This window comes from Abramis brama, assembly GCF_963993115.1.
Source record: "Abramis brama genome assembly, chromosome: 1".
Taxonomy (NCBI): domain Eukaryota; kingdom Metazoa; phylum Chordata; class Actinopteri; order Cypriniformes; family Leuciscidae; genus Abramis; species Abramis brama.
In genome coordinates this window covers 6,607,990-6,629,130 of record NC_139963.1, presented here as the reverse complement: position 1 = coordinate 6,629,130, position 21,141 = coordinate 6,607,990, and the positions used below count along the sequence as shown (strand labels likewise).

Genomic DNA, 21,141 nt, shown 5'->3' with positions numbered 1-21,141 from the left:
TGAAATATACCCGAGGTCATTGTAAACCTTTACACTGATCATAATTTACCCGGGGTTAACAATTAATCCTTGGTATTTATAAACTGATGTTTCATGCTGTACACTCCTAAACCCTTGCTTAACGTTCTTATTTGCGTATTTGTGGTGTTAGATTCATTGATTGGACGAATGCTGCATGCAACCTGTTTACATGAAGGCTCTTGCATTGCACATCCTCATATTATATTGCTAAGTACTATCAAGTTTTTTTTCTCTATATGGACTTTTTGGACAGTAAAGTTAATAACGAAAAGGTCTCTTCTTCACTCCAATTGACGAGTTTTCTGTTGCCATTTAAAATGTTTCCCGTCAAACGCTGAAATAACTGTTTACAACGCTCATGGTGCATCCGCAATTGCGTACTGTCGAGTAGGCACTACATTTGAATTAGAACATCCTTCATGACCGTTAAAAATCTATGTTATATATGGTATGAATTAGGGCTGCACGATATTGGAAAAAACTTACGTTGCAATATTTAGTTTTTCTCCGATATTGCAATGTATAAATAAACAATTTCACCAGTTGATTTGAATAGCTCTATTTGAATAGAATTAATCAGTCTAGAATAATACGAGTGATTTTGTAGGGAAGTGAATCTGCATAGAAAATAATCATTTATGAGCATAGATAAATACAATAGAAGAAAGATACAATTGAAATGAGCTTTGTTTTTCAGGTAAATCTAACAGTATTCAGGTACAGAAATTGAATAACAGTCTTCAATGTATAAATAAAATATAACTAATATAATTGATTACCGTAATTAATACAATTTATTTTTGTTAAAGCTACAAAAGTCATTTTCTCTTTCTTTTTTGTTGTTTGATCACCATTGGTATCACAAACAGCTGACATCTAACAGCTTACATTAAGCTGCTGTCCCTTTAAGACGAATGCCCAGACCTAATATAAATGACACGCATCTGTTTTCTTTCTCAATTGTTTACAGCACACAACCGACTGTGTTTATGAGGATACTCGCAGAGACAGACATTTGAACCTAATTTTACGTGCACGTGTCCGTTTAAGCTTGGAAAAAAGAGAAAGTGGAACTGAATTCGGTGTTCACATGCTGTCTGCGTGGCTTTGTGTGTGTGCAAAGAAAATGGCACGCAAGTCCTCTTGCGCTTGATGCCTGACTCGACTTAAAAAAACTTATAAACTTTTACTCTATGATGGTTAAATTTAGCAAATAATCCAAGGCTATCCATCAATCCATGACTATCGCGGATGCGCACATCGCAATATCGATGCTGAATCGATACATTGTGTAGCCCTAGTATGAATGTGTTTAGTATGAATGGAATCTGGACGTACTACATCCGCCATGTTGTCATTATTATATGACCTACAAGCGTCAGTTACGTTGCTTCACTGCCATTCATAAAACCTCTTCCTTGGCCTCATGGGATAGTAAAGTGTCCAGCGTATGCGCACTTCAGTATCTTGCCAGAAGTTTTAGGTTATTCGGCAACTTTTTCGTAGACTGTTTTTCAAATACTATGTATTCAGACATACTGCTCTGAACGTACAGTTTTTCGCATTCTATATATTAAATTATATTGTAGTTAATTTATTGGGTCCGATTCCACCTTTGTCGAGTCCGAGTCAAATCCAAGTCCTTAACAATCGAGTCCAAGTCCGAGTCTAAAGAGGACCAAGTCGGACTTGAGTCTGAGTCCTTAACGTCCGAGTCGAGTCCGGCCGAGTCCACAAAGATTTAAATAATTTGAAATTGACCTTTAACAAAGACCCGCCCCTCTTAGTTACTGTTGCTACGTCCGACAAGCCATTCCGCACTCACGCCACACATCATGTTCTCACACAGTGAAAAATATATTGCAGAGAAAAGAGGACACTGACAATGCGCCAACAGACAAGACAGAGCAGCATACTTTTGGTATGAAAAAAGTCTTTCAAACATGACTGACACTTTAATGTGTAGCGCCTCAGTTCAAGCAGCACGTGAACTGATAATCTCTTCTAGTTATAGCACAAATTAAACATGAATGAACATCAAAACTGCAAAAAGAAATCAATACACCATTTTTCAAGTTCAAGTCCACTAGACTTTAGTCTACTAACTGGTTTGGTTTGTTTGTTAGACAAAAATGGCGGATATCTGCATTATGATTGGTCAGGTCGCCTCTCAATCAAATTCCGGTGAAAGGTCTCAACACTGAGCTCTTAAATTAATATATTAACCCTTACAAAATGATTGCAGTGTATAGCTGCAGTCATACGTTTACCTATTATACATCTTTCAGAATCTGCAAGGTAATGCTGAAGAATGCAACACGATGCATTAAGAGCTAGGGGCAAACTTTTGAGCAAGATGATGGTGATGTTTAAATCTTATTTTTTTTTACATGCTAATATCTTATTTAGCCCCTGAAGGGCAGGACTAAATTAATTAATTAACTTTTAAACAAAATAAGAACAATTTACACGAACGATAAAGTTCAAAAGTTGAACCCCCTGGCTCTTAACGGATGCTTCCTTCTTGAGCATCACTAAATGTTTGCAGCGTTTGTAATAGTTGTGTACGAGTCCCTCAGTTGTCACCAGTGTGAAAAAATGCATCTCACAATCATAGTCACTGCTATTAAGGAGTCAAATATGCAGAAGGTGCTGGAAAAGCAAAGAATGTGCAGGAACTGGGGGATTTTTTTCTAAAGACCATTGGGCAGTTTTACTGTTCAGAACAAACAAGGGACTCATGAACAACCATTACAAAAAAAAAAAAAACAGTTGTGGATCATTCAGGTAATGACACACAATATTAAAAATCAAGCCTATGTAATTTGTCTTGTATTTTGTATTTTTATTTTGTCTTGTGGACTAGGCTATTGAACATCTGTTATGTGAAAAAGCTTTTTCAGGGCAGTACTAAATAGAATCAATGTTTTTATGATCCTTCTTATTAAAAAAATAAATAAAAATAACTATTTCTATAACGTTCTGTTACATTCTGCAAGGTGTTTTGTAAACATGACTAAAGTGTAAATGTAACAAAAATCATAACATTATTAGAAGCCATAATGTTGCTATGGTTACTGTGTCAATCATCGCAATTTCATGTCTCACAGGACTCAAATTTAGCGGATTCACTCCCACATTTAAATGCAGTTATCACTTACAGTGTGAACGTAACCACTGGTCCTCTAGAAGCATGAAAAACAAAACTATTATTTAGATCGTCAATAGGGCTCCCCTTTAAGCCATCACTTACTTACTGCGTTCTGCACTTTCACTAAAACTCGTCAGAAACACTGAAGTTGTCTGCACAAACCACATTTTTTCACAAACAACACATAAACGTCATTATCTCAGAACTACAAACGTTTACATACATGCTGCTGACATATTATTGTAACAGAGTTTGTGCTGAATACAGTGTAATCAGACTTTAGCCATGAAAATGTCACAAGTAACAGAAATAAGCACAAATGTCAGAGCATGTCAGAACACCTACAGGGCCCAGAAAACATCCCATCTTGTATGCCGCCAAGAGAAATCTGGTTACCGTACACACGCAACATCTAACAGCTGGTGCATGAGACAGTTTGAGTAAAAATTGATGAAACGGCTGTGCTTCAGCAACAACAACATCATACCTTGTTTCTTTAAAACAGCTAAAAAACAATGTTATTTGCATATCGAGCAGAATCAAAGCAACCTCGGCATCCGTTTTCAGGCCTTGGTAGCACTTTATTTTAGAGTCCTTTTCCTCTTGTACATACTATGTACTTATTACATAAACTAATTAATATGTTATAATAGTAATTACAATAACTGGGTACTAGCTAGGTACTAACCATGAACCTACCCCTAAACCTAACCTTAACCCATGCAGTTACCTTATATTACCCAGTACTTTCTAGAGTAAGTACACTGTAAGAACATGTAAGTGCATGTAATGTAAAATAAAAGTGCAAAAAGTGCAAACCAGGCCTTCCCGCTCTCTAACGTCTCTCCAGTATGCAAAAGCTTCTCCATTATTAACAAGCTCTTGACTGATCATAACCTTTTAACAAGAGTCCTCTCTTTTTTCAGATTAACAGATTTAAACTAGTTAATATATTGGTCATAAATGTATGAAAATATATTTTTATTCCATGAGGGTTATAACCAGAGTACTCCTTTTTTTTCAGATTAGCAGCCTGTAATCTAACTGATCAGCACTGTGAAGTTGTGGCTTCAGTTCTACAGTCATCAAACTCCCTGAGAGAGCTGGACCTGAGTAACAATCACCTGCAGGATTCAGGACAGAAGCTACTCTGTGCTGGACTGAAGAGTCCAAACTGTCAACTCAACAAACTGAGGTTTGAGTTTGACTTTCATTCATTAATTAATGTTAATAATAATGTCTGCTTTATATAAATGTACACTACGGGGGGCTGTTGAATGCATGAATCTGATTGGTTGATGAATAGGGGTGGTTGAAAAAAATCAAACCTAGAGTTTTGAACTCAACAATTTGTTTTGACCAATTAGACTTTACATGTTTTCAGCATTTCACCCTTAAGTAATTAACTTTACACACAAACTCAACTCATTACTTTGTGTGGCAGAAACAACTCAACTGAGTGAAAGTAACTCAGGTGAATACACATTAGTGTAACATAGTAAATATAGTTTATATATTGTATACTATATTGTAATTTATTAACGCAATATATTATTTAATATATTTTTCAATATATTTGAAGTAGTTAATATATTGGTCATAAATGTATGAAAATATATTTTTATTCCATGAGGGTTATAACCAGAGTACTCCTTTTTTTTTTCTTCAGATTAGCAGCCTGTAATCTAACTGATCAGCACTGTGAAGTTGTGACTTCAGTTCTACAATCATCAAACTCCTCCCTGAGAGAGCTGGACCTGAGTAACAATGACCTGCAGGATTCAGGAGTGAATCTGCTCTCTGCTGGACTGAAGAATCCAAACTGTCAACTCAACATTTTGAGGTACTTAGAAGTTTTATGTATATAGCGCCTTTCTGTAGCTCAAGGTCGCTGTACATTGTACATTACAATACATTTACACATCCACACTGCAAACCCATTAGGATACATATAGCCACATTATCCAAAGTACGTGTTAGAGTCTTGAAGGTAGCCATAGATGAGATATAACGAAGTGTAAGGGGTAGTGAATTCCATAATTTAGGAGCATTAACACTAAATGATCTTCCACCTACAGTGGACAAAAAAAAAAAAAGTTCAGCTGATCTAAGTGATCATACTGTAATTCACATTATAAAGATTGAAGAATATATATCATTCATCTTTTTAAAATGCATCAAAACAGTACACTCATCACCATTTAAATAATCACCGGGCAGGGTGGTAGGAGTAAAGTAGATCAGATGGATATGGAGGTGCAAGACCATTTAATGCCTTAAATGTTAGAAGTAATATCTTAAAGTGAATACGTAATGCCACGGGTATCCAGTGTTGAGCAGAGGAGTAACGTGAGCAGAATGCCTGGTCGATGTGAGAACATACTGTAATCGATTGATGCATGAATTAAGGTGTCAGCATCAGATAGAGAAGTTCGAAGATGTGCAATATTACGAAAATGGAAAAAAGAGTTTTTAACAACAGAAGAAATATGAGAGCAAAAAGAGCTGAGTCAAATACAACACCAATGTTACAGATGGATGAAGAAGGCTTAACATGAACCCCATCAATATCAAAGGACTGGTCCATCCTTTTGACTGAGGCAGCAGAACCAATCATCAATATTTAAAGGAGAAGTTCACTTTCAAAAAAACTTTTGCTGATAATTTACTCACCCCCATGTCATCCAAGATGTCCATGTCTTTCTTTCTTCAGTCGCAAAGAAATTAAGGTTTTTGATGAAAACATTCCAGGATTTCCCCCCATGTAATGGATTCTATTGGGACCCAAACGGTAGAAGGTCCAAATGACAGTTTAAGTGCAGCTTCAAAGGGCTTTAAACGATACCAGACGATGAATAAGGGTCTTATCTAGCGAAATGATCGGTCATTTCCAAAATAAATAAAAAAGTTTAAGTTTTATAAGCACAAATGTTCGCCTTGCTCTGTTCTGTGATGCGCGTTCGTGACGTCACGTAATACGCAATTACGTTGAAAAGGTCACGCTTGAAAAATTTCTGTCCTGAAGAAAATGTTCTTTTTGGCTTTTTAATATTAAAACACCCAGGATACGCACACGAAATGGGCATTTTAAACGATAAACTGACACAAATACATTTGAAAATGTGTATATGGTCCTCCTTCCGCACATTTGTAAACACGTCAAGCGTGACCTTTTCAACGTAATTGCGTATTACGTGACGTCTTCAACGCGCATCACAGAACAGAGCAAGGCGAGCGTTTGTGCTTATAAAACTTAAACTTTTTTATTTATTTTGGAAATGACCGATCGTTTCGCTAGATAAGACCCTTATTCATCGTCTGGTATCGTTTAAAGCCCTTTGAAGCTGCACTTAAACTGTCATTTGGACCTTCTACCGTTTGGGTCCCAATAGAATCCATTACATGGGGGGGAAATCCTGGAATGTTTTCATCAAAAACCTTAATTTCTTTGCGACTGAAGAAAGAAAGACATGGACATCTTGGATGACATGGGGGTGAGTAAATTATCAGCAAAAGTTTTTTTGAAAGTGAACTTCTCCTTTAAGTTGTGTTATTATTTAACTTGAGGAAATTCGGGGACATCCAATGCTTGATATCCCTGATACATGCAGTAAGTGAGTCGGGCAGGGAATGCTCTATTAGAGCTGGTGGTGAGGTAAATTTGAATGTCATCAGCATAGCAATGAAACTGAAGTCCATGCATGTATATGAGGTCACCAAGTAGATATAGATAAATGATGAACAGTAGTGGGCCAAGAACTGAACCTTAAAGAACACCCAGTGTAAGCGGAGCAGTGACCTATAGTGATATAATACTTTCTGTCGCTGATGTAGGAAATGATCCAGGAAAGAGCTGAACCAGTGATGCCGATATCACTAAGGCGAGAGATGAGTATTTAATGGGAGACTGTGTCAAATCCAGCACTTGTTTATTAACCCTGAATCCATGGACAGAAGAATGTCATTAACCACCAGTGGTGGAAAGAGTACTGAAAAAACATACTCAAGTAAAAGTACCATTACATTCCAAAAAATGTAGTGCGAGTAGAGTAAAAAGTACTTGTCCAAAAAACTACCTGAGTAAGAGTAAAAAAAGTAGCTAATTTAAACGTACTCATGAGTAGTGAGTACTGAGCTGCGGATTCTATCCCCTTATAATAAACACTGTGCACTACAATTCATAAAGTAAAAAAGCATTGTACATACTGTAATTCACATTATAAAGATTGAAGAATATATATCATTCATCTTTTTAAAATGCATCAAAACAGTACACTCATCACCATTTAAATCATATTGTTTAAAAAAAAAAAAACATTAAAAATTAGGCGTAAGGCCACTGAGCCTGAGCATGCTTGTTGCACATAAAATATCAATGTTCATAACTGTGCAAAGAATTAAAAAAACCTTTAGAAACTCATACAATAGTTAAGCATCACACACCATGAGATGGGGTAAATAGAGAGATGAAAAAATACCCAATTTCTCTCCAAAACGGTACCAGTTTTTGTGTTTTGATAAAGAAATGAGAATCACTAATATTATCAGTTTACCTCACTCAACTGTAAAAGCTGTGAACTAACACTAATTACACTGTAAGTCCATGCCATTAAATACGTTACAATTTAAACGTAAATGCACATTGTTCTAGAAGGGTGGCATCATCCCTTAAATTTTACACAGCTATATTTACTCAAATTGTAATGCTGATAATATAATTTGTAAGAAATTATGCATTAAATAGGGAAGTAGCCTATATCCGGGGAAACTTTTACAAAAGAAACAAAACACACAGACAAATGCATCTCTTTGTAGTCTTGGCAAAGCTGTTTTATCAGCAGCATCCACAACAACAACAAATGTTTTTGCGCAAGTGCACTTGCTAAATGAAGGCGGATTGTATGAAATGGATCAATCAAAAAATGTTGTTTATTACTGAGCTGTAGTCACGCACTGACAGAAACGCAGGTCAAGTTAACGCCATGGTTCATAATGTGCACTGCATACTGAATCTGGTCCTCCAATTTCAGTACAGAAGGTGTTTTTCCACAGTTTTAGAGTGTCCCCAACACACCTTCACAGCGCGCACCACGCGCAACGAGCTGCTGACTTTTCCAAGTGACTCCTGCATGTCGAGCGCGACAGCGCGGGGAAAGACAGCAGTGCACAGATCGCGACGCAGGTCTCTATAATATATTAAGTAAATTGGAGCGGGAATTCACCGAATTATGAACTCAGCACTTGAGTTAGTTTACACTGTACACAATACCCCCAACCTCACATCAAATGTCAGTCCCTGTAGATAGGCCAACCTTATGTATTGTGTATCATGTATTAATGTGTCTGTCTGTATGTATATGTATGTTATTTTGTATGTTTAATGCTTATTGTTTAATGTAATGCTGGAATCTGTACTAAAGAGCTGTACTGAAAACAAATTCCACCAGCCTGGCTGTGTGGTCATTAAAATTAAATCAAATTAAATCAAATCAATAAATATAATAATAAGCAGAAATGTGAAATGTACCTTAGCATATTAGAGGAAGACGCTGATATCTCTATTGAATTGATGCTTGGAGAATGCACTTCCACAGCAGCCACGAGTAACAGCAGATAGGCTAGCTAGCAGTTAAAGTTTTCTATGCAGAATTTGATTTGACGACAGTCACGAGACCGATTACTCGATCCAATCACGTTGATGGATAAAAATAAAATTTTAAAACAAGCATGTAACGAATAACGACCACAAACAGAAGGAAAGTAGTGGAGTAAAAGTACCGATACATAACTTAAAATATACTCAAGTAAAAGTAAAATTACAAAAATTTTAAACTACTCAAAAAAGTACAATTTCTGAAAAAAACTACTTAATTACAGTAATGTGAGTATTTGTAATTCGTTACTTCACACCACTGTTAACCACCCCAAGAAGAGCAGTTTCAGTACTATGCGAAATCCTGACTGAAAAGGTTCAAAAAGACCATTAGGATCTAAGTATGATCTCAGTTGTGAAGCCACAACTTTTTCAAGTATTTTGCTTAAGAATGGTAAATTAGATATTAGATATAAGCTGGCAGGACGTGGAATTAGACTTCATAATTAGATCACTTATGGCAGCAGAGGTAGTCAGAGTAAAAGCAGAGTGAGTTTGTTGAATGAGCTGAATCAGCTTACATCAAATGAACATTTGAGTCACTTTGGTGTCTTTGGTAATGGATTCAATTGACTTTAATGTGTCTGAAAAGAATTGAGAAAAGCTATTCACAAGCACTGCAGAGCCAGAAATAACATGTTGTGGTGGATTAGTGAGATTGTTAACTATAGCAAAGAGTGATTTGGGCCTGCACATGGAATTCTTAAAAGTACAGTTGTTACTCAACCAGAATAATACGCCAATTTTTCATACGGCGGTAAAATTGGGGATGTGTATTTGCTGCCTTTTACCCCTAAGTGGCACTATAATCACAGACTTTGAAAAGTGTCAGTTTATTATCTCTATTACATAATCTGACGCTGCGCTGCGGCTCATTGAGAGCGATTGAGAGCTGGTAGCAGATAAGTTCAAGTGAAACAGTAGTTAAACGAATTCATAATCACAATACTGAAATTACTATACCACTTTAGAACTGAAACAAATGTAGGCTTCTATTATTGCATCAAATTTAAGCAAAGTAGGCTAAACTTTAACATTGTGTGCCCAATTTTTCTAAAGGCAATGCATGTCAGTAGTAGGGATGCTCCAATCCGATATTTGTTTCGGGTATCGGCTCAGATATGGAATAAAATTTTAGATCGGGTTAGAATAAAATAAGATCGGGTATCGGTAACAATGGGCCCGATCCGTAGGGGCATCAAATTACAGCGAGAGCGATTCGAAAGCTTACAAAGCAGTCGGCTCTCTAAACGCTCTCGCGGTAATTCTGTGCTGTGCGCAAGTGTGTGACATCACGCGATAGCAACATGCGCAGAACGCAGGCGGCAGGTAAACAGTTTCCAATTCAAACAAGCTAACGTGCATACCTATCAACACTCCTGTTTTCCCCCAGAGTCTCCTGTATTTCACACCCATCTCCCACCCCCCTCCCGTTTTTTTTTCTCCCGTGAAACTCCCGTAATTTGTATGGCCCAAACCTCGTTAAATGAATAACCACATCAATTTATTATTCCAAGGTTGTCCGATTGCCAGATCTTGTATTAAACGTATCCTACTCACACAATCAACACTTCATACAAATTTCAACCCATTTGTGAACTCAGCCTGGCAACCTACAACCCAGTTGCGCTGTTGACGTCTGCACAGGTAGTAGTTGGGAAGTTGGATAAGCGTCACGGGTAGAAATGGGAGGAGAAGACTCAGTGGTAAATATTTAACGCAATTAATGCAGCATCCGTTTTAAAATAAATCGCTAAAAATAAAAAAAAAAGAAACATGAATAAATCTTATGCATGCTTTGTTTTATTTTTATTGAATATCATGTATTTATTTATGTTAATATCTGTGCAATTAATGTGTATTTTAGCCATCCAGAACCACCCATAAAGTTAAGAAAGTAATGTTTAAATCAAGCCTGCCTGATGCCTTTCACAAAAGAATGATCCCAGTCTCTTTCACACAGTGAGGCATACTGTTTATTAGGTAATTCAGCACTGTTTTTATTTTAGTATCGGATCGGTGATCGGTATCGGCCGATACTGAATCCCAGATATCAGAATCGGTATCGGAGGCAAAAAATGCTGATCGGAGCATCCCTAGTCAATAGATTATGTGTCTTATACTTCATGTTATTTCAATTTGTTAAAGGTGCTGTATGTAGCTTTTCTACCAAAACGAATCCTTTTTTTATTGCCTGTGTGTGAAGGGGTTGTAATCTCACATTAAAATTATCCACTTTGCGGGTTTTGCTATTACCTCTGAAAGCAAGTATTCGTATTTTTATGTGAAGGTCCCGGGTCGGATTTACCGCCAATGACGTCACCTGCATGCGCGCTCCCGAGCCTCTCGCCTCGTCTAGCCTACTGACTTTGCACTAAACAGCGACGACACTGCAACTTATGACATGGACTTATGACTTATGCTTCTTATGACATGTTTGATAACACTAAGAAACAACCTGCACCCAGCAAAACACAGACTCCAACACAAACTCCACATATTGATAAAAAATAAAATAAAAAGTTTTTTCTGCTGAAGCTCGTAAGGCCAGACGTGAATCAGATGAACTTCAGGTAAAAAACACGGATCAACATCGGCAGGGCATTTGAATAATGGAGAAACCTTATCTACAAACCTAGAATGTACATTTCCTGAAGAAAATGTGAATTAGTGCTTGCAGTGACAGAATTCGGCACGGTTGATAGGGTTCCATACTTATCATGGTACGAGCATGGAGCATTAGTTCAACGTCAAGCTGATAAAAGTAGCCCATTATTGTAACGTTGCAGTGAGAGTTTACCTGAGTTTCCAGCATGTTGTGGGATGCTTTGTGTGTTACGTCCGGTTGCGTCTCAGTGTGGCCGGTACCCACAGTGCTCGCTCATAAATTCGAGCACGCGTAAGAGCACGCGCTTGTAAACTTATTGGTTGCAATCTGAAACATCACCGCTAGAGGCCACTAAAAACTACATACAGCACCTTTAATAGATTTATTAACTGAAACATAACAGTGAAATAAATTAAATTAAAACATTGATCAGGACTTGCTAACCGATGTTAGTCGGCAGCATATGTGTTTTAGAATTCTTTATTAAGCTCTTGTGGTACCCCCATACAATAGGCTTACAGTAGGTTGTTATGATTTGCATAATCTTTAATAAATAATAAAAACATTTCAACATAAAACATTGCAATAAAATTTTTTTGCATCAATGAGGCTTTGCATGAGCATAAGCAGGGCTGTACAGTGTGACATATCTGCTATGGAAGAAATATGATAGTATCGTGCTACAGCACACATTCTATCAGCTGCAGTTCTGGCGCCTCAGTCCCAATACTGTAAAACTCGACGTACATTCACATCACATGTTAATGCAGCGGTAGAGTTACACTCACAGGTTGGTGTTTCTGATTAATTCGGTTCGAGAGTAGAGATAAAATCCCGAGTCACACACGCACACTAGCGCACACACGCAAGGTCTCTCGCTCCCTCTCTCTGCCGTGCGCGCGCTGCGCTTGCGCGCTCTTGCTTCCGGGAGATTTTAACTGATTTGCGGGCATCAGGGAGCCGCTATCAATATGCGGGAGACTCCCGGAACTTCCGGGAGACTTGGGATGTCTGTATATAGCGCTTTTAACAACGTAAAAACATAAAAACATTGAAACGAATGGGGGTACCACAAGAGCTTGATCGTAGCAACAATTACCATGTCAATTCAATGGAATGATTTAATGTATAACTTTATTAGTAAAATGTAATATCAGTGAAAAAAATGTCAATAATATATCAATTAAATAACATAAACATTTCTCATTCTCTTACTGGCCCACGGTGTAACATTGAGTAAATCTGGAGTAAAAAATAAATAAATAAATACAAGTTTAAGGGATAGTTTACCCAAAAACTACAATTCTGTCATCATTTACTCACACACAAAACCGGTTAAATCATAATTTGGGGCAATTCCACCGAGATTAATATCAAGCAAGCTGTTTATAGCAAGCAGCTATTTTCCGTTCCTGCTCATGCTTCGGTGTCGCCATGTCAGATGTCAAAACAACGCATTACCATCCAGCAAATAACACGTAGCAGGCCAAAAACGTCCTTAAAATAAGTTTAATAATACTGGCAGAATACTGAGCTACAAAACAAATAAGCAGTTCTTAAAATATTGGCTATGACAAGAAAAAAATCACCTCAGACATCTAAACGCGGCTTACATCTCCTTTTTTTTCATTGTGTTGACCTGATTACCGCTCGCGGATTAATATTAAAGTCTGTTTTTACTCTTTCTAATAGAAAAGACTTAGAAAAGAAGTTCCTAGACCGAATGATATAAGAATCAGCAGTGTTGTTGCGCGAAATAAACCCAGAGATGAATGAAATCAATGTTTAGGAAGCCCACGTCTGTTTTTTTTTTTTTTTTTTGCGCAAAAGTATAACGTAGTGTCAATAAAATCATTAATTTCAGTATTTATATTTCAGTAATTTTAATTTTGCACCAAATGTTGCACAAATGTAATGGAAAATGTAAATGTATATACAGAAATGCATTACCATTTTACATATTTCATTGTCATTTTGCATATTATGTTTCAAATTGAATATTGCTACCGATATGCTTCCATACAATACAGGAGCAGAAGCTCTGGTTATGATTTTATCAGATCTGAGGGGGGGTTACGATAACGTTTTTGTCAAAGACCACATCCAGATCGAATTCAGAACAATGATCAAAACACAGATGGAGTAGATCAAGTCCATCAACACCCCTAATGCTTGCACGGGCCTATAGCTCATCCTGAATCGACATTTAATTCAGTAACATTAGGCGGTTTTGATTTATATGCTGTTTAATGTTGGTGATCGCGTTATTTCACATATGCATATGATTACATATGAGATCCCTTGTTTCTGAATCTTCTTTGTGTTTTGTTCAGGAGATTCAGAACTCTTTCAGAAGACACGTAATGGTGTGGAAAGAGTTAATAATAAAAGTCATAATTTAATCACCCTGGTGTTCTTCTAATGCAGTATGTCCTCCTTTTTTTTTCGGACCACAGAAGGAGATTTAAAATAAAATATCCTGCTCACGCTCATCCACATAATGTCTGGATGTCAGAGCCAGTCGTCAACGGCTGGTAACTCAGAGGGTTCCCCTGACCACTGAAATAAAAGGTGTTGAAATCCCAGGACACATTGGAAAGGGGTAATGCCAGTGGAGGGTTTTTGAGCAATTTTGAGCATATTCTGCCCAGGGTAAGAAGCGGCTCTAGTCCGACTGATTCTGCTGACAGTATATTCTAAGAAACCTTGAGTTCTTGTTTCAGGCATTCGGTATGACCGTTCGATTGTGGGTGATATCCTGATGTGAGGTTTATATTTACATTGGCGGAAGAAGGTCGTCCAGACCCGAGATATGAACTGGAAACCCCCGGTCTGAGACAATATCTTCAGGTAGTCGATAATAGTGAAACACGTAGTGGAAGAGATACTCTGCTGTTTCTAAAGCTGTTGGGAGCTTGGGTAGAAGTATTAATCGACGTGCTTTAGAAAAATGACCAATGACTGTTAATATAATGGTGTTACCCTGGGAGGCCAGGAATTCAGTGACAAAAACCAATAGCAATGTGTGACCGAGGTCATCGAGGAATGGGTAGTGGCTGTAGAAGGCATGCGGTGGGTTGTCCAAAAAAATTTGCTGTGTGCAATACTGACAGTTACTAACGTATGTGATTTGTGTCTCTGAAGAAAAGGTAGACCAATGATGACTGGATTGTGAGGGGAACGGTTGAGGTAAAAGCATGTTTGCTCTGTGTGTAGAACTCCAACTACACACAAGTAGGGTCCGAGTCAAGTCGGGCCATAGTTATGATGGTACTCATAGAGAACATTATCTTTACAGTTACTTAACATTATCTTTACATTTACATGAATTGTAATGACACTTTAATTTACTGCCACACTTTAATATGTCAATTATATTATCAGAAAACTGAATATTTAGCGTTGTCAGGCTTTTATTTGTGCTTAATGGATGAAACAATGGCGCTGCACACTCTGGTTTATGGCTGCTATCAATTTGACCTGCCACAGTTTGACACTGCTGATGCTTCAAAGCTTTTCCCGAAACAATCAAAGAAAAGCTTCAAAGATTCAAGAAGCTTTGTTTCTCCAAGTTTTGAGTTTACTGTTGTGATAGTCAAGTTGGGCAGTTTGCTCTCAGATGTCCTGCTTGACTGCAATGCAGACATAGATGTTCCCTGATGCAGTGTTCTTGCTCCTCTGTGGACAGATGAGTTCATCCTGCATGGGTTCAGTGTCATCCATAGGGAAGTTTGCTTAGTGAAGAGGGTTAGAGAATCTGTTTGGTTTTTGAGAGCGAATGAGATGGTCAATACGGATCGCTAAATCGATGAATTGATCAGTTGTGGGAAAAATGCTCAGAAATGTTAGCCATGGCAAAACAAGACTTTGCACTTAGCCTTATGCCGAGTTCAGACTGCACGATTTTAGCCCCGATTTTGGCTCAGCGACAGGTTTTGAGAAGTCGCCGACAAAAACAAGACTTTGCACTGAGCCTAATGTGCTCAGAGCTTAAATAGTCCATAAAATGGGGAACAGGAGTTTGTGCAATCAGTCCAGGTATGTGAATTCTAGGATTTGTAGTCAATACTCAGTTAATACTGTTAATACTCAGACAAGTGAGACCTGTGGCAGATGGGAGGATTTTCAAAGGTAGTGTTTGTAACAATCTAGAAGTACAGCGATCAGTTCAGGTGCAGAGATGTACAGATACACAGATGATCAGTTCAGGTGCAGAGATGCATAGATACAGAGATAATCAGTTCAGATGCAGAGATGCACAGATGCAGAGATCATCAGTTCAGGTGCAGAGATGCACAGATGCAGAGATGATCAGTTCAGATGCAGAGATGCACAGATGCAGAGATCATCAGTTCAGGTGCAGAGATGCACAGATACAGAGATGATCAGTTCAGGCGCAGAGATGCACAGATACAGAGATGATCAGTTCAGGTGCAGAGATGCACAGATACAGAGATGTTTAGTTCAGGTGCAGAGATGCACAGATGCAGAGATGATCAGTTCAGGTGCAGAGATGTACAGATACAGAGATCATCAGTTCAGGTGCAGAGATGCACAGATACAGAGATGATCAGTTCAGGTGCAGAGATGCAGAGATGTTCATATGTGGTGATAAAGTATAAGTGATCTGTCAGATGCATTAAAGAGGGTCAAAATGTTTAATTTGAAAGTTAAGACCTTGTTCTTATCAAAATAACAAAGCTCAGCAATTATTTGATAGGAGTAAGTAACTGTCTATTTATTATGTTTGCAAAATTATTACCTTCATCTGGGTGTGGATGGTGATGATCCCACAGGTGCTGTACATATTAGAAGTGTTCGCTGCTTTTGCTGACACTTTTCATCTGAATGTTTTGCATATTGCATACCTGTCTTCAACTATTCCTGAATCATGTTTAGAGAGCCAAAATGCCCCTATAGCTTATTTAATTTGCTTCTTCTGCAAGTACAAGAGATTGCATTGTTCCACCACGTTTTCAATTTGAGAGTTTCACATGCGCTGAAAGTTGATTTGCACACACCCTGCCTTACCTAGACAATCACCTAGTGAACTCAGCTACTATAGTAACAGCCTCACAGAGTATCCAGACAGAGGGCACGCCACACACAAGTCTGAAAGACTAATTTTAATGTGTGTTTTTTTTAAACATAGCTTCCAAATTCTTACTGTTTAATAACGTGACCATTATAATCACGGTCAATTTTGAAATTGGGTAATATCAACATCACTAATTGTAATCAATCAGAGGTCCTTGTAAAGATAATTAATGGTTTGAAGAGCCGTGTTGTTTATTGTAGTGTATATTCTCTAAAAATGAAGCACACTGACATGAACACTTACTGTTGTTGTAGATTATCTCAGTGTTTGGTGACAGAGGAAGGTTGTGCTGCTCTGGCTTCAGCTCTGAGTTCAAACCCTTCACACCTGAGAGAGCTGGATCTGAGCTACAATCACCCAGGAGAATCAGGAGTGAAGCTGCTCTCTGATGCAATGAACCATCCAGACTGCACACTGGACAAACTCAAGTAAGTGGACCAGTAAGAATCATCCTGGCTGGTGTGTATGTGAGAGAGACTGAGAGTTTTTAATAGTTTTTGAACACTGAAGGGGTCCCAGTGTGTTAAAAAGTGACACCAAGCAGTCCTGACAAAGCATCCAGACGAGTTGTTAGTGAGAATGTGTTGAGAAAATAATGTATAGACTCTGATACTATCCACCTTATTCTTCTCTAAACAATGGGCGCTGCCATAACGACGACTCCGGTTCCCTACTTCCGGTTCGTAGCGCTTGACCTGTACTAGTAGCGAGAGAAGTTCAATTTTAACGCTAACCACTCTAAACGTTTACTTTATTGAATGTATCTGATACGGATCCGGACATGGGCATTATCTTATGCTCGAAACACTCAGTTTCTAAAAAGTTTGAAATCTTCTTTGAATTGTTAAAACAAATAACAACAGCACACGAGGAGCTTGAACTCATTCTCTCGCTGCTAGTACAGGTCAAGCGCTGTGAACGGAAGTAGGAAACCGGAGTCGTCGTCATGGCAGCGCGCATTGTTTAGACTGAGCAGAAAAAGGTGGATAGAAGCTGTAGAAACCTCACAAAGACATAGAACTGGAACTCCCTCCTTCATTTCCCAACATACTCTTTAAGAGACCTCCATCTTACACCGATCACCCAAACAGATAACCTTCTCGAACATGTCTGTGAACCCATTTATGACACGGCGCGTGTGTGAGAAAGGTTATTTTATATACATGTTTAAAACTTTATTTCACAGTCAATTTACAAATAAATAAAATACAAAAATTAAATCCCCCATAAAAGTACAGAGAAAATGTTATTATAACAGCACTGCATTTCAAAAGATGTCATATTGTTCATTACTATAATGTTAAAGATCAACAACAATCCTAGACATAAACACATGAACAGCCACAATTGTTGTTTTTATGGAAGTAAAATAATGTCAAATGTTTTTGAAACAAAAAGCCTGTTGAATTGCACTACTTGAAAAAAATATGCATTGCATTAAGCATGCTTGCATTTTAATGCATTGTATTTTTAGGGCTTGCATTTTTATGGGCTGAAATTCAACATGGTTGAATATTTAAGCAGTGAATTTTTCAATTCAAAACATCTCAAACACATTTTCATTATTAAAAATTTAATAATCCATATTCACCTTTCATATTTCACTTCCAAAATATTCAAACTGTTTAAAAATACAACCTATAATATTCAACAGGCAATTTTTCTTTCTCTTTGCAAATTCTCTTCCACAAATTCAATGGTTCAAATTCGACAGAAAATTCTACGTTGACATCCAGGAAAAGCAGTAGATTGCCGAGCATACTCTCCATCTGCTGTTAGTCGACCTCACCAGCAGGAGGTGCAAGCGCGTGTTGTTGACAAACAACAGCCCCGCGCTTAGATAAAAACACAGAAGCGACTTAAAGCAGCTCCTATTAGTGGGTACCGAATGTTTCCAGTACAACAGAAATGCTGGTATCGACACATTTTCAGCACCGACTTGTTACCGAAGTACCGGTACTTTGACAACACTAGCGATAACACTGTAGAAGTTCTGAATGGCCGTAACTTAAACATTTTATAGCCAAATTGTCTGGTGAGAGAAAAAGTTCATTTTCAAACCCTGGTGACAAGACATTACGAAACTGTTCCCAGTGTTCAAACCACTGCACCACATGGCAGTCAGATAAGACACTATGCAAATATGAAAGATTTGTCTAGTTTTTACCATTACACATTTTTTAGTTGTAATCTTTTGGGCAAGACTAAATACAATGACTGACAATACAATTACAAAACAGGCTTTAAAAGTTGTATTTAGAAAGGAACAAATGGAACAACACATAGTTTTGTTACAGCATAAAAAATAAAGAAATAACTAGGCAATAGTTTTAAAGCAGGACCATTAAGAGAGGAAATCTGCAGAGAGACGGGAGGAGATCGGCATTTTAGAGCCGGAGTGTGAAGGTGAATAGTTCCAGGTTCATACACAGAAGAGTGAGAAAAAACAACAAAGTACGAGACATTGTGATTCACACAAGGAAAAGCACAAAGATAAGACCAGAGGTTGTTTGATCACACAACAGAGACTTAAAACAGACCTTCCTCTTCTTAAAGACCTCTGAGCAACAGGGCTGAAATCTCTTAAAATCCACAGAGATTCAGACTTGAATGAAGGTCTGGTTCTAGAGCACTAATGCAATGTGGAATGAACACACATACACACGAACACACACACACACACACACGTCACTCTTCACTCATGTTCCTGTCCGCATATTGCTGTTTTTTTGTTGTTGTTGGTTTTATTTACTAAAAATTAGTTTCTTATTCTAAAGTTAATCATTTTATACATTTGGATTATTGAAATAAATATGTAATTGCAATCAAGTATTTTCTTTTAGTGGCAACTTAAGTGGCATTATTGCAAATGTATGTGGCATTATTGCAATAAGAAGACACTTCAAAAGACCTCAAACAAAAACAAAAAAATCTAAACTTTGACAAAAATACTGATTTAATGTATTTTAAAATGATTAAATATATATTCATAACAAAAGCTGTTAGAAGACCAGTTAGTCACATCCAGAAATATGAATGGATCTCTATGGGGCAATTACACTTTCTGGCTAAAACTATATTATCTGCTAAACAAATTCTAACCAGATGGCAGAATTATGCATCTAACAAATAGATCAATATCCAGAAACAACTCGTATTGAATTTTGATTATTATTAATGAATGTGTTTTTTTTTTTTTTCTTAAAAATGTAATATTTCATATGCATGCTAATTGTGTAGCTCAGTAGCGGTTTTTGGTACGGGCGAACCGGGCAATCGCCCGGGGCGGCATTTTTGGGGGGGGGGCGGCGCCGCCGGCACGAGCAGAATAAATAAATAAATAAATCTGCGTCGCGAAGCGGTTTTCTATTATCTATCATTTCACTGTGTGGGGAATTGACAAATTTGCGCCCTCTGCAGCTGCAGGCGCCCCTGCTTGCTGAGAAGATGCTGTGCACAGAAGCTGTTTGTTTGAGAAGGGGAAAGGGGAGGGGGCGCGGGCGCGGATGACAGTTCACCTCTGGTTCACCTCTGGGTATATAACCATATAGTTATCTAAGTCAGTCACACCTCGACTTTCTTTCAAATAACGCACATTTCATTCAGAATATTATAAATACAGGCCTCTATATTTCCTGAACATTTTTGTTTTTCTGAATTGTCTGAATGGCTAATAAAAATAGGTAATAGGGTAGACTGGGTACAGTTGAGACACTTTTTGCGTTTTGATTTTTCACACAAAAATAGATACTGAAAAGAAGTGAATTTCCACATGGCATGCCACATGACATTTCATTAGCTTGTAGACAAAGATATTATCAATCAATAATACCCACAAGTAGTTTATATTTTCCACAATTACCTAATAAAAATAAGGTGCTTTTTGTCTCAACCTTGTCTCAACTGTACCCATATGTGGTACAGCTGAGACAGTCCATGGTACAGTTGAGACACCCATTTTTAATGATGTATCGACAACTTACCATTCATTGTAAATATAACCTTGTCTCAACTGTACCCATATGTGGTACAGCTGAGACAGTCCATGGTACAGTTGAGACACCCATTTTTAATGATGTATCGACAACTTACCATTCATTGTAAATATAAAAAAATAAAGACAAATAAAGAAAATAACAATTGGGCAACATTTTTGTTTATTCAACCATTTATATTCATTCATTTTATTTAAATTAGCACTGGTTAAAATTTATAAAGCAGGAACAAGATATTAAACAATATTTATTAATAATACACAGTTTAAATATCACAAATATCAAATTTTATTTTCATTTGCGTCCTATGCTGGCTAATTACGACCTTTAATCTGTTATCATAACACTGAACAATTAAACAGTGTGTTTCCTAATAGAGCTCTATTGGGGGTACAGTTGGTACACGTGTGTCTCAACTATACCCCGCTGGCCACCTCGCACATTTCTCTAGATTTTGCAATTACCTTGCATGACACAATACCATGAAATATGCCAGTTTTTAGGGCACAGAATAAAGTTTGTGGTGATACCAGTTACGTTTAACAGTCATATAGGGATAATAAGCTATTCATTGTGGAGAGTGCATGGTGAAGTAAACGTCCTACTTTAGAAAAA

The 21,141-nt window shown here is 37.6% G+C and overlaps 2 protein-coding genes across 2 annotated transcripts in view; one reads left to right on the top strand and one right to left on the bottom strand.

The window, feature by feature from the left end:
• LOC311079881 (uncharacterized protein) overlaps window positions 1-21,141 on the bottom strand; it is a 518,544-nt gene that overhangs the window by 357,134 nt on the left and 140,269 nt on the right. The window lies entirely within an intron of this gene.
• The window catches only part of LOC311079677 (protein NLRC3-like), a 43,777-nt gene that overhangs the window by 13,436 nt on the left and 9,200 nt on the right, over window positions 1-21,141 (top strand). Inside the window, exons 2-4 of the mRNA XM_084109316.1 lie at window positions 4,197-4,367; window positions 4,842-5,015; window positions 16,786-16,959. Coding sequence (XP_083965442.1) covers window positions 4,197-4,367; window positions 4,842-5,015; window positions 16,786-16,959 — 519 coding nt within the window. The remainder of the gene's footprint in view (window positions 1-4,196; window positions 4,368-4,841; window positions 5,016-16,785; window positions 16,960-21,141) is intronic.